At 43.3% G+C, this 12,967-nt stretch overlaps 1 protein-coding gene across 2 annotated transcripts in view; it reads right to left on the bottom strand.

Annotated features, from left to right (window-relative positions):
* Positions 1-564: 564 nt before the first annotated feature.
* The window catches only part of ELMO2 (engulfment and cell motility 2), a 188,517-nt gene continuing 176,114 nt past the window's right edge, over positions 565-12,967 (bottom strand). For both annotated transcript variants that reach the window (XM_053719560.1, XM_053719501.1), the window contains one exon: positions 565-1,446. In XM_053719560.1, coding sequence (XP_053575535.1) covers positions 1,246-1,446 — 201 coding nt within the window. In that variant the 3' untranslated portion in view covers positions 565-1,245. The remainder of the gene's footprint in view (positions 1,447-12,967) is intronic.

Here is a 12,967-nt window from a genome sequence, read left to right as displayed (position 1 = left end):
CAGCTTCCAGCATTACATCGTCTTGTTAGAATGTGTCATACCTCAAGCAGTAAAATTCTGCTCACTGTTCCCTCAACTGAAGTTAATTCCTCTCAACAGTCCTGTGTGGAACAGCCATCGATTTTAGTAACGGTTGCTAAAATCATTTTCCTCTTACAAACAGAAATCTTCATCTCTTTTCTGTTTCAGAGTAAATAGTACATACCAGCACTATTTTAAAATAACAAACTCTTGATTGAATAATAAAAACTACAGTTAAACACTAAAAAACTCTAAGCCATCTCCGTGGAGATGTTGCCTGTACAACGGCAAAGAGAATGACTGGGGTAGGCGGAGCCTAGGAGGGATCATGTGACCAGCTTTGCTGGGCTCTTTGCCATTTCCTGTTGGGGAAGAGAATATCCCACAAGTAAGGATGACGCCGTTGTGGTAAATTAAAATAATAATTATACTATCTCTCCTTTGATAGATTATAATCCCTTTCTCTGCACACATGCTAGACACAAGCATATCTATCACACTATTTGTAAACACAAGACAAGAAAAAAATGCAGTCACAAGTACTGTCAGTCTATGGTTTTATTAGTAACAGTTATACATTAACTCAAACGACAAATCGCTTGTACCGTAATCCCCACAATTGCCCATGTTATCAGTATTTACATATGTGGGGTATATGCTTTGTACCACATGAAGGAGACTCACATACATTAATCTGTTTACCTCCTTCAGTGCATGATAAACAGAAGCCTGGCTGTGCTGTGATTGCAGGACAGGGCTGAGCACAACACTATGACTAAGGGAGCTGTGCAACATACTCCAATACATGGAAAGGGCCACGTGCTACCCTCTCTGATTGAAGAAGCAATCTAAATTTTAAGGCAAAAATAGAATTAAATTGGTTGAACTATTTCAGTGCCAGTGAGTCCAGCAAGACACTTACTTACCCCCTTCGTACCTTGGCAACTTCTAATCCCATACAGGGGAAGAGCAGAGGAGGTAGCTGGCAAAGTCTGTGACCCAGAGGGCACTGCACATACATTCAGGGAACTCATTGCCTGTGTATCTTGCAGACCATCTCAGAGATACACACAAGGACCTATCAAGCAGCAGCTCTGCTGAGAACAAACAGAGTATTGGATGGGGTACAGGTCTGGGTTATACAACCCCCATGATCCTAGGTAGTTAATAAGTTTCCTCCTCAGGTTAGTGGGTGTGCATGTATAGTCAATCAGTTGCACTAAATCAACCATAGTGATACACAAAGTCATAGCTGCTGGGCTCCTTAGGAATAGGAGGAGGCACCTCTGGAATCTGAATGTTCTCTAAATCCAGCAAACGTAGCTTCATTTCCATGCTGAGAAGGGTGTCCATGTCACTGCGCGTTAGTTCACTGTTCATCTCCCTCCCCAGCAGCGCATTCACACCATCAATCCAGATGCAGTACTATGGGAGAAAAGATATAGTTCTATGAGGAAAAGATTCCAGATAAAATCAATGGATTCTTTAGCATAGACGATTATTCAGCCAACCTAAAATATTCAATTACAAGCATATCAATAGTATTAGAATTGTCCATTTCTGAAGTGATTTAGTTCAATAATAGTGATTATCAGTTGCTGCTAAAACCTCCTAAAAGGGAATCACACAACTTCCATAAAATGTTTCACACAATGATTATAAGGAATAGTGCTGCTTTACAGAATTAACATATTATGTTACATTGTGTGCCACCTAAAACTCAATCAATATTACCTAAAGTTAAAATACGCATAATAGCTAACAAAGTCCCAAAGGGTTGGGAAAATCTATCTGACCTTTGTTTGCTAATTTATTAAAGTTGGTCTTTCAAAAGTAAATGAACTTCTTTCAACATTCCTATTCCAATCCATTATTAAAAGCCTGCCATAAAAAATGTTGCTTTTTATTTGGCTTCCTTTTCTAGGTTATTCCAATACATTAGAAGAGTGTTTATTTGAATCAAGGGACAGTCATCTCCACAAATGTTTATTGTTTAAAAAGATAGATAATCTCTTTATTACCCATTCCCCAGTTTTGTACATCCATCATGTTTATATTAATATACTTTTAAAGTGAAAGTCAATCCTAGCCTTTGTGAAACGCTAGGATTGCCCTTTGAAACAAATAAAGGGGACTTTCATTCATGAAGTATAAATACTTCATGCTGAAGGCTCCTTTACTTGTTCCAAGCGTTCACCGTTCTGAGCTGCTAAGGCAACCCAGGGCAGAACGCTGTTTTGCTAGAGAGGTGACGTTTTCACCTCTTAGCCATTAGCCGTCGGGAAATCCGGCTTAGCGCCCTTTGGAGACGGATTTCCTGCACACTATTTGCATTTTGACAGGTTTTTACAGCTATACAGTGCTAGTTCGGGTGACATATAGATAATATTGTGCTCACTCCTGTGGAGTTACTTAGGAGTCAGCATTGATTGGCTAAAATGCAAGTCTGTCAAAATAACTGAAATAAGGGGCAGTCTGCAGAGACTTAGATACAAGGTAATCACATCGGTAAAAAGTATATTAATATAACCGTGTTGGCTATGCAAACCTGGAGAATATGGAGTAGGCTGTCTCTTTAAAGCTACTTTACAATGGGATGAAGCTACTGAGGAAATTGAGGTAAAATATTTTTTTCTTTATACATAGAGATGTTCGGGTATTTTCTATTCCACTTTTTACAGTACTTTTAAGTGATTCGACCTTTGGTTATCATGCCCCTTTTAGTTTCAAAAATGAATTGCATTATTCAACATTAGTTGATTTAATGATGATTTGTGCAAACAAGAAAATGTTAATATTAACTAATGTTAGATTAAAGGGACATGATACCCAAATGTTGAAGCACTTTAATTTGATGCAGCATAGCTGTAAAACGCTGACTAGAAAATGTCACCTGAACATCTCTATGTAAAAAAGGAAGACAGTATACTTCAAAATGTGCTCAGTAGCCACATCCCATTGTAAAGGGACTTTAAGGAACACTTTACGCAAAACAATTTCTCCCCTTTAACTTGTTCCCAATCATCCACTTTACCTGATGGAGAGTATTAAATGGTTTACAGGTATTTTCATTACACTTATATTGGCATTTGAAATAGTTTATTTAGCCTGTGGTATCCCCAACCATCCTGAAAGTTTTTGGCCTCAAGGCCAAGCTGTGTTAACACAACCAATAGAAGAAATTACACTCCCAGTGTGTTATAGAAGATATAAGGTAATAAAAACGAAATTTATGCTTACCTGATAAATTTATTTATTTCTTGACACCGTGAGTCCACGGATCATCTAATTACTATTGGGAATATCACTACTGCCTAGCAGGAGGCGGCAAAGGGCACCAAAGCAAAGCTGTTAAATATCACCTCCCTTCCCTCCAACCCCAGTCATTCAACCGAAGTAAAGAAGAGAAAGGAAGCAACAAGCTGCAGAGGTGTCATAACATAAAAAACCTGTCTTAAAAACAGGGCGGGCCGTGGACTCACCGTGTCAAGAATGAAAGAAATTTATCAGGCAAGTATAAATTTTGTTTTCTTTCTAATGACACGGTGAGTCCACAAATCATCTAATTACTATTGGGAATCAATACCCAAGCTAGAGGACACAGATGATAAGGGAGGGTCAAGACAGGGAACCTAAACAGAAGGCACCACTGCTTGAAGAACCTTTCTCTCAAAAGAAACCTCAGCCGAGGCAAAAGTATCAAATTTAGTGTGAAGAGAGGATCAATTTGCAGACTTGCAAATCTGTTCCACAGAAGCTTCATTTTTGAATGCACAGGAAGAGGAAACAGCCCTCGTAGAATGAGCCGTAACTCTCTCAGGAGGCTGCTGTCCAGCAGTTTCATAAGCCAAGCGAATGATACTCTTCAGCCACAAAGAAAGAGAATTAGCCATAGCTTTCTGCCCCTTATGTTTCCCCGAGAAAACCACAAACAGAGCAGAAGACTGACGAAAATCCTTAGTCTCCTGTAAATAGAATTTCAATGCACGTACCACGTCTAGGTTGTGCAGCAAACGTTCCTTATGAGAAGAAGGATTAGGACATAAAGAAGGAACAACAATCTCCTGATTAATGTTCCGATCTGAAACCACTTTAGGGTGAAACCCTAACTTAGTATGCAAAACTACCTTATACGAATAAAACTTAAGGTAAGGAGACTCGTACTGTAATGCCGAGAGCTCTGAAACTCTACGAGCAGATGAAATAGCACCAAGAAACAAAACCTTCCAAGATAACAGTTTAATATCTAAGGAATGCATAGGCTCAAACAGAGCCTGCTGAAGAACCTTAAGAACAAGGTTAAGACTCCAGGGAGGACTAACCGATTTAAAAACACAAGCCTTATTCTGACCAAGACCTGACAGAACGATTGCACGTCTGGTACAGCCGCCAAATGTTTATGTAACAAAATAGACAAGGCAGATATTTGACCCTTTAAGGAACTTTCCAATAAACCCTTCTCCAAACCCTCTTGGAGAAAAGACAAAATTCTAGGAATCTGAACTCTACTCCAAGAGTAGCCTCTGGATTCACACCAATACAGATATTAAGCCATATCTTATAGTAAATCTTCCTGGTAACATTCTTACGAGCCTGAATCATGGTCTCAATGACCGACTCAGAAAACCCACGCTTAGATAAAATTAAGCGTTCAATCTCCAAGCAGTCATCTTCAGAGAAACTAGATTTGGGTGAAGGAAGGGCCCTTAAAAGTAGAAGGTCCTTCCTTAGTGGAAGTCTCCAAGGAGGGAGAGATGACAATCTCCACTAGATCTGCATACCAGATCCTGCAAGGCCATGCCGGTGAAATGAGGACCACCAACGCCCTCTCCTGTTTGATTCGAGCAATGACCCGAGGGAGGAGAGCGAACGGAGGAAATAGGTAGGCAAGACTGAAATTCCAAGGGACCAGAGCATCTATCAGTACGGCCTGAGGATCCCTTGACCTTGACCCGTACCTCAGGAGCCTGGCATGCTGCAGAGATGCCATGAGATCCAGTTCCAGCTGTCCCCATTTGAGAATTAGGCTGGAAAACACTTCCGGATGGAGTTCCCACTCCCCCGGGTGAAAGGTCTGTCTGCTCAGAAAATCCGCTTCCCAGTTGTCCACTCCTGGAATGTGGATCGCAGACAGACAGCAGTTGTGGGTCTCCACCTACTGAATTATCTCGGCTACCTCTGTCATGACCAAGGAACTCCGAGTTCCCCCCTGATGGTTGATGTAAGCCACTGAAGTTATGTTGTCAGACTGGAACCTGATAAACCGGACCGAGGCTAACTGAGGCCAAGCCAGAAGAGCATTGAAGATTGCTCTCAGCTCCAGAATGTTTATGGGTAGAACAGACTCCTTCTGAGTCCATGTCCCCTGAGCCTTTAGAGAGCCACAGACTGCTCCCCATCCCAGTAGGCTGGTGTCCGTTGTCACAATCACCCAGGTGGGTCTGCGGAAGCAGGATCCCTGGGAGAAATGATCCTGAGACAACCACCAAAGAAGGGAATCCCTCGTCTCCTGATCCAGATGTAATCATGGAGACAGATCCGCATAACCTCCGTTCCACTGCCCGAGCATGCATAACTGCAGAGGTCTGAGGTGGAAACGGGCAAACAGAATGATGTCCATGGCAGCTACCATCAGACTGATTACCTCTATACATTGAGCCACTGATGGCCGAGGAGATGACTGAAGCGCCAGACAAGAATCGAAAATCTTTGATTTCCTGACTTCTGTCAGAAAATTTTTCATTGATAGGGAATCTATTATAGTTCCCAAGAACACTACCCTTGTAGCTGGAGTTAAGGAACTCTTTTGCAAATTCACTTTCCATCCGTGAGATTGCAGGAAAGATAACAACATCTCCTTGTGGGATTTTGCTTGTTGAAAGGATGGCACCTGAACCAGAATGTCATCCATATAAGGCGCCACTGCAATGCCCCACAACTGGACCACCGCCAATAGGGATCCCAGAACCTTTGAAAAAATTCTGGGAGCTGTGGCAAGGCCGAATGGAATAGCCACAAACTGGAAGTGTTTGTCTAGAAATGTGAACCTCAGAAACTTGTGATGATCCCTGTGGATGGGAAAATGCAGGTACGCGTCCTTTAAATCTACCATTGTCATAACTTGACCCTGTTGAACCAAAGGAAGAATGGAACGAATAGTTTCCATCTTGAAGGACGGTACTCTGAGGAATATGTTTAGACTTTTGAGATCTAAAATTAGTCTGAAAGTTCCCTCCTTTTTGGGAACCACGAACAGATTGGAGTAAAATCCCAGACCCTGTTCCTGCAATGGAACAGGAACTATAACTCCCAGGTCGGAAAGGTCCCGAACACAGTGTAAGAACGCCTCTCTTTTTATCTGGTCTACAGATAATCTTGAGAGCAGAAACCTGCCCCTGGGAGGAAAGGTCTTGAACTCTAGTTTGTATCCCTGGGACACAATGTCCACCGCCCAGGGATCCTGAACATTCCGAACCCAAGCCTGAGCGAAGAAAGAAAGTCTGCCCCCCACAAGATCCGGTCCCAGATCGGGGGCAGTCCCTTCATGCTGACTTTAAATCAATTGCAGGCTTCTTAGATTGCTTTCCCTTGTTTCAAGACTGGTTGGGCCTCCAGGAAGGCTTGGACTGTTCCTGCTTGGTAGAGGGAGAGGAAGGCTTACCCTTGAAGTTTCGAAAGGAATGAAAATTACTCTGATGTCCCTTCTGCTTATTCCTCTTATCCTGAGGGAGGAAATGACCCTTTCCCCCTGTAATGTCAGAAATAATTTCCGCCAAACCCAGCCCAAACAAGGTCTTACCCTTGTAAGGAATCTCCAAAAGCTAAGGCTTAGATGACACATCCGCAGACCAGGATTTTAACCATAAAGCTCTCTGCGGGCTAGTATGGCAAACCTGGAAATCTTTGCTCCCAGCTTAATACCTGTAGGGAAGCATCCATAATAAAGGAATTGGCCAACTTAAGGGTCTTAATCCTATCCTGGATCTCTTCAAGGGGAGTGTCTGTCCGAATAGAATCAGACAACGCATCAAACCAGTATGCCGCCCCACTAGTGACGGTAGCAATACACACCGCAGGTTGCCATTGTAAACCCTGGTGTACATACATCTTCTTGAGCAACCCCTCCAACTTCTTATCCATTGGATCTTTAAAGGAACAACTATCCTCTATGGGAATAGTGGTCCTCTTAGCTAAAGTGGAGATTGCCCCTTCTACCTTAGGGACCGTCTACCAAGATTCCTTGATAGAGTCTGCTATAGAAAACATATTCTTAAAATAGGGGATGGAGAAAAAGGGATACCCGGTCTCTCCCATTCCCTAGCAATATTCTTTGAAGCTCAATCTCGTACAGGAAAAACCTCCACCATGGAAGGTACATCAAAATATTTGTTAAGCTTACTAGACTTCTTAGGATTAACTACAACAGTAGTGTCGGAGTCATCCAAGGTAGCCAAAACCTCCTTAAGTAACAAATGGAGTCGTTCCAGCTTAAACCTGAAGGATACAACTTCAGTGTCAGAAGAAGGAACTACACTGTCTGAGTCTGAGATTTCACCATCGGATGCTACCGAAGTATCCTCCTCCTCAGATTTCTGAGAGGGAACATTTGAGATAGCCATGACTATGTCAGAAACCTTACCCACTGATACTTTACATTTCCTCTTGAGCTTTCCTTGCAGCATGGGAAAAGCAGACAACGCATCAGATACCGCAGAGGACATGAGGGAAGCGATGTCTTGCAACGTAACTCAAGGCGGAGTAAGAGAGGAAGCGCAGGGCACTGCATGTGTAAACGATAAATTTTGGGACACTTGAGGAGAAAGCTGCGTCATATCTTGAGCATTGTCAGAAGCCTCCTGAACAGCATCCGCCTTAGATAGTGTTGGCTCCGAAAAAAGTCTATCCCTATAATGTAAAGTCCTCCGTCAATACATGAGGAACAGAAAGGGATTGGTGGTTCCACATTAGCATCAAAACATCAAAAGAACATGCAACATCCTGCAGGGCCTCTTGGTCCATTTTTATTCACAAATAAACCAAATAGATAAATAAATTGATATATTATTTAGAAATTACCCCACAAAAAAAAAAACTTTACTGTTCCTTTAAATTTTAATAAGAAAGTTCTTTATTTTTCTGCAAGAAAATAATAAACTGTCATGCAAAACACTCCGGACAACCTCTACACCTCAGCTTAGCTGAGGTGCTTACCTGCCTTACTGACAACGGAGTGAATATTCTTATAAGATAATCCGGACTCAACTTCTCCATACTGTAATTGTAGTCCGGTAACCGTAACACTGCTCTCAACTGCGACAAAGCTATCTCCGCTCCGGAACACAGGAAGTGTAAAATGAAAAGACACGCAACAGAAAATTGCCGCCTCAGCTATCCCCGCCCATTGTGGGCGTTACAAAATTCACCTCCCGGTCGGATAAATATATTCTAAAGCCGCCGGGAGCAAAGTGACAAATAAAACACCACCTTGGGCCATAAGTCTCCTTGTCCCCAGTGCCTGCTATTACTGCCAATAATAAAATGATCCTCCTAGCAATAGGAGAATGCCTCTTGACCCATAACAAATTTTAAAGTGCCATCTTTTTTCCTGGAATGTCGCTCAGAAAAAATAAAGTCAGCACTTACCTTTAGACTTCTGCCAGGCGGCAAGGCAGCTCACTAGGTCCTGTGGAAAAAAACAGAATTTATGCTTATCTGATAAATTTCTCTCTCTTGTGATGTATCGAGTCCACGGATTCATCCATACTTGTGGGATATTCACCTTCCCAACAGGAAGTGGCAGAGAGAGCACCCACAGCAGAGCTGTCTATATAGCTCCTCCCTTAGCTCCGCCCCCCCCAATAATTCGACCGAAGGCTAGGAAGAAAAAGGAGAAACTATAGGGTGCAGTGGTGATTGAAGTTTTTAAAATAAAAATATACTTCCTGTCTTAAACAGACAGGGTGGGCCGTGGACTCGATACATCACAAGAGAAAGAAATTTATCAGGTAAGCATAAATTCTGTTTTCTCTTGTAAGATGTATCGAGTCCACGGATTCATCCATACTTGTGGGATACCAATACCAAACTTTAGGACACGGATGAAGGGAGGGACAAGACAGGTACCTTAAATGGAAGGCACCACTGCTTGTAGAACCTTTCTCCCAAAAATAGCCTCCGAAGAAGCAAAAGTATCGAATTTGTAAAATTTGGAAAAAGTATGAAGCGAAGACCAAGTCGCCACCTTACAAATCTGTTCCACAGAAGCCTCATTTTTAAAAGCCCATGTGGAAGCCACTGCTCTAGTAGAATGAGCAGTAATTATTTCAGGAGGCTGCTGGCCAGCAGTCTCATAAGCCATACGGATGATGCTTTTCAGCCAAAAAAGAAAGAGAGGTAGCCGTAGCCTTTTGACCTCTCCGCTTACCAGAATAGACAACAAACAATGAAGATGTTTGACGGAAATCTTTGGTTGCTTGTAAGTAGAACTTTAAAGCACGAACCACATCAAGATTGTGCAACAGACGTTCCTTCTTTGAAGAAGGATTAGGACACAGCGAAGGAACAACAATTTCCTGATTGATATTCCTATTAGAAACAACCTTAGGAAGGAATCCAGGTTTGGTACGTAAAACCACCTTATCTGCATTGAAAACAAGATAAGGGGAGTCACACTGTAAAGCAGATAACTCAGAAACTCTTCGAGCCGAAGAGATAGAAACTAAAAACAAAACTTTCCAAGATAGAAGCTTAATATCTATGGAATGCATAGGTTCAAACGGAACCCCCTGAAGAACTTTAAGAACCAAGTTTAGGCTCCATGGCGCAGCAACAGGTTTAAATACAGGCTTGATCCTGACCAAGGCCTGACTAAATGCTTGAACGTCTGGAACATCTGCCAGACGTTTGTGTAAAAGAATAGACAAAGCAGATATTTGTCCCTTTAAGGAACTAGCTGATAATCCCTTCTCCAATCCTTCTTGGAGAAAGGTCAAAATTCTAGAAATGCTAATCTTACTCCAGGAGTAACCCTTGGATTCACACCAACAAAGATATTTGCGCCAAATCTTATGATAGATTTTCCTGGTGACAGGCTTTCTAGCCTGAATCAGGGTATCAATGACCGACTCAGAGAAACCACGCTTTGATAGAATCAGGCGTTCAATCTCCAAGCAGTCAGACGCAGAGAAATTAGATTTGGATGCTTGAACGGACCTTGGATTAGAAGGTCCTGCCTCATTGGCAGAGTCCATGGTGAAACAGATGACATGTCCACCAGGTCTGCATACCAAGTCCTGCGTGGCCACGCAGGCGCTATCAGAATCACCGAAGCTCTTTCCTGCTTGATTCTGGCCACCAGACATGGGAGGAGAGGAAACGGTGGAAATACATAAGCCAGATTGAAGGACCAGGGCACTGCTAGAGCATCTATCAGTACCGCCTGGGGATCCCGGGACCTGGACCCGTAACAAGGAAGTTTGGCGTTCTGTCGGGACGCCATCAGATCCAATTCTGGTGTGCCCCATAGCTGAGTCAGCTGGGCAAATACCTCCGGATGGAGCTCCCACTCCCCCGGATGGAAAGTCTGACGACTTAGGAAATCCGCCTCCCAGTTCTCTACCCCTGGGATATGGATTGCTGAGAGATGGCAAGAGTGATCCTCCGCCCATCTGATTATTTTGGTTACCTCCATCATCGCTAGAGAACACCGTGTTCCTCCTTGATGATTGATATAGGCTACAGTCGTGATGTTGTCCGACTGAAATCTGATGAATTTGGCCGCAGCTAGCTGAGGCCACGCCTGAAGCGCATTGAATATCGCTCTCAGTTCTAGAATGTTTATCGGGAGGAGAGATTCCTCCCGAGACCATAAGCCCTGTGCTTTCAGGGATTTCCAGACTGCACCCCAGCCTAGCAGGCTGGCATCTGTCGTTACTATGAGCCACTCTGGCCTGCGGAAACATATTCCCTGAGACAGGTGGTCCTGAGACAACCACCAGAGAAGAGAATCTCTTGTCTCTTGGTCCAGATGCAGTTGAGGAGATAAATCTGCATAATCCCCATTCCACTGTTTGAACTTGCATAGTTGCAGTGGTCTGAGGTGTAGGCGGGTATAAGGAACTATGTCCATTGCCGCTACCATGAGTCCGATTACCTCCATACACCGAGCCACTGATGGCCGTGGAATGGAATGAAGAGCTCGGCAAGTGATTAAAAGTTTTGATTTTCTGACCTCCGTCAGAAATATTTTCATTTCTACCGAGTCTATCAGAGTCCCTAGGAAGAAAACTCTTGTGAGAGGGACGAGAGAACTCCTTTTTTATGTTCACCTTCCACCCGTGAGATCTCAGAAAAGCCAACACAATGTCTGTGTGAGACTTGGCTAGCTGGAAAGTCGACGCCTGAATTAAGATGTCGTCTAGATAAGGCGCCACTGCTATACCCCGTGGTCTTAGAACCGTCAAAAGGGACCCTAGCACCTTTGTGAAAATTCTGGGAGCCGTGGCCAACCCGAAAGGAAGGGCCACAAACTGGTAATGCCTGTCCAGAAAGGCGAATCTGAGGAATTGATGATGATCTCTGTGAATAGGGATGTGTAGATACGCATCCTTTAAATCCACGGTAGTCATATATTGACCCTCCTGGATCAGAGGCAGAATAGCCCGAATAGTCTCCATCTTGAAAGATGGTACTCTGAGGAATTTGTTTAGAATTTTGAGATCCAAGATCGGTCTGAAAGTTCCCTCTTTCTGGGAACCACAAACAGGTTGGAGTAAAAACCTAGCCCTTGTTCCGCTCTTGGAACTGGGCGGATCACTCCCATGGTATGTAGGTCTTCTACACAGCGTAAGAACGCCTCTCTGTTTGTCTGGTTTGCAGACAATTGAGAAATGTGAAATCTCCCCCTTGGGGAGGAGTCTTTGAAGTCCAGAAGATATCCTTGGGACACAATTTCTAAAGCCCAGGAATCGTGAACATCTCTTGCCCAAGCCTGAGCGAAGAGAGAGAGACTGGCCCCTACTAGATCCGGTCCCGGATCGGGGGCTACCCCTTCATGCTGTCTTAGAGGCAGCAGCAGGCTTCTTTGCCTGTTTACCTTTGTTCCAAGCCTGGTTAGGTCTCCAGACTGACTTGGATTGGACAGAATTCCCCTCTTGCTATGCTGCAGGGGAAGCTGAAGAGGGACCACCCTTGAAGTTCCGAAAGGAACGAAAATTATTTTGTTTGGTCCTCATCTTATTTGTTTTATCCTGAGGGAGGACATGGCCTTTCCCTCCAGTGATGTCTGAAATAATTTCTTTCAGTGCAGGCCCGAATAGGGTCTTTCCTTTGAAAGGGATGTTCAACAATTTAGATTTTGATAACACATCAGCAGACCAGGACTTAAGCCATAACGCCCTGCGTGCTAAAATGGCAAAACCTGAATTATTTGCCGCTAATTTAGCCATTTGGAAAGTGGCATCTGTAATGAAAGAATTAGCCAACTTAAGGGCCTTAATTCTATCAATAATATCCTCTAATGGAGTCTCCACCTGGAGAGCCTCTTCTAGAGCCTCAAACCAGAAAGCAGCTGCAGTAGTTACAGGAACAATGCATGCAATAGGTTGAAGAAGAAAACCTTGATTAACAAAAATTTTTCTTTAGGAGACCCTCTAATTTTTTATCCATAGGATCTTTGAAAGCACAACTGTCTTTGATAGGTATAGTTGTACGCTTAGCAAGAGTAGAAATAGCTCCCTCCACCTTAGGAACAGTCTGCCAGGAGTCCTGTATGGTGTCAGATATGGGAAACATTTTCTTAAAAACAGGAGAGGGAGCAAACGGAATACCTGGTCTATCCCACTCCTTAGTAACAATAGTCACAATCCTCTTAGGGACTGGAAAAACATCAGTGTAAACAGGAACCTCTAAGTATCTGTCCATTTTACACAATTTCTCTGGGACCACT

Source organism: Bombina bombina, chromosome 1 (genome assembly GCF_027579735.1).
Source record: "Bombina bombina isolate aBomBom1 chromosome 1, aBomBom1.pri, whole genome shotgun sequence".
NCBI classification, from domain to species: Eukaryota; Metazoa; Chordata; class Amphibia; order Anura; family Bombinatoridae; genus Bombina; species Bombina bombina.
The sequence above is the reverse complement of the archived record's forward strand: the minus strand, read 5'-3'. Positions and strand labels throughout refer to the sequence as shown.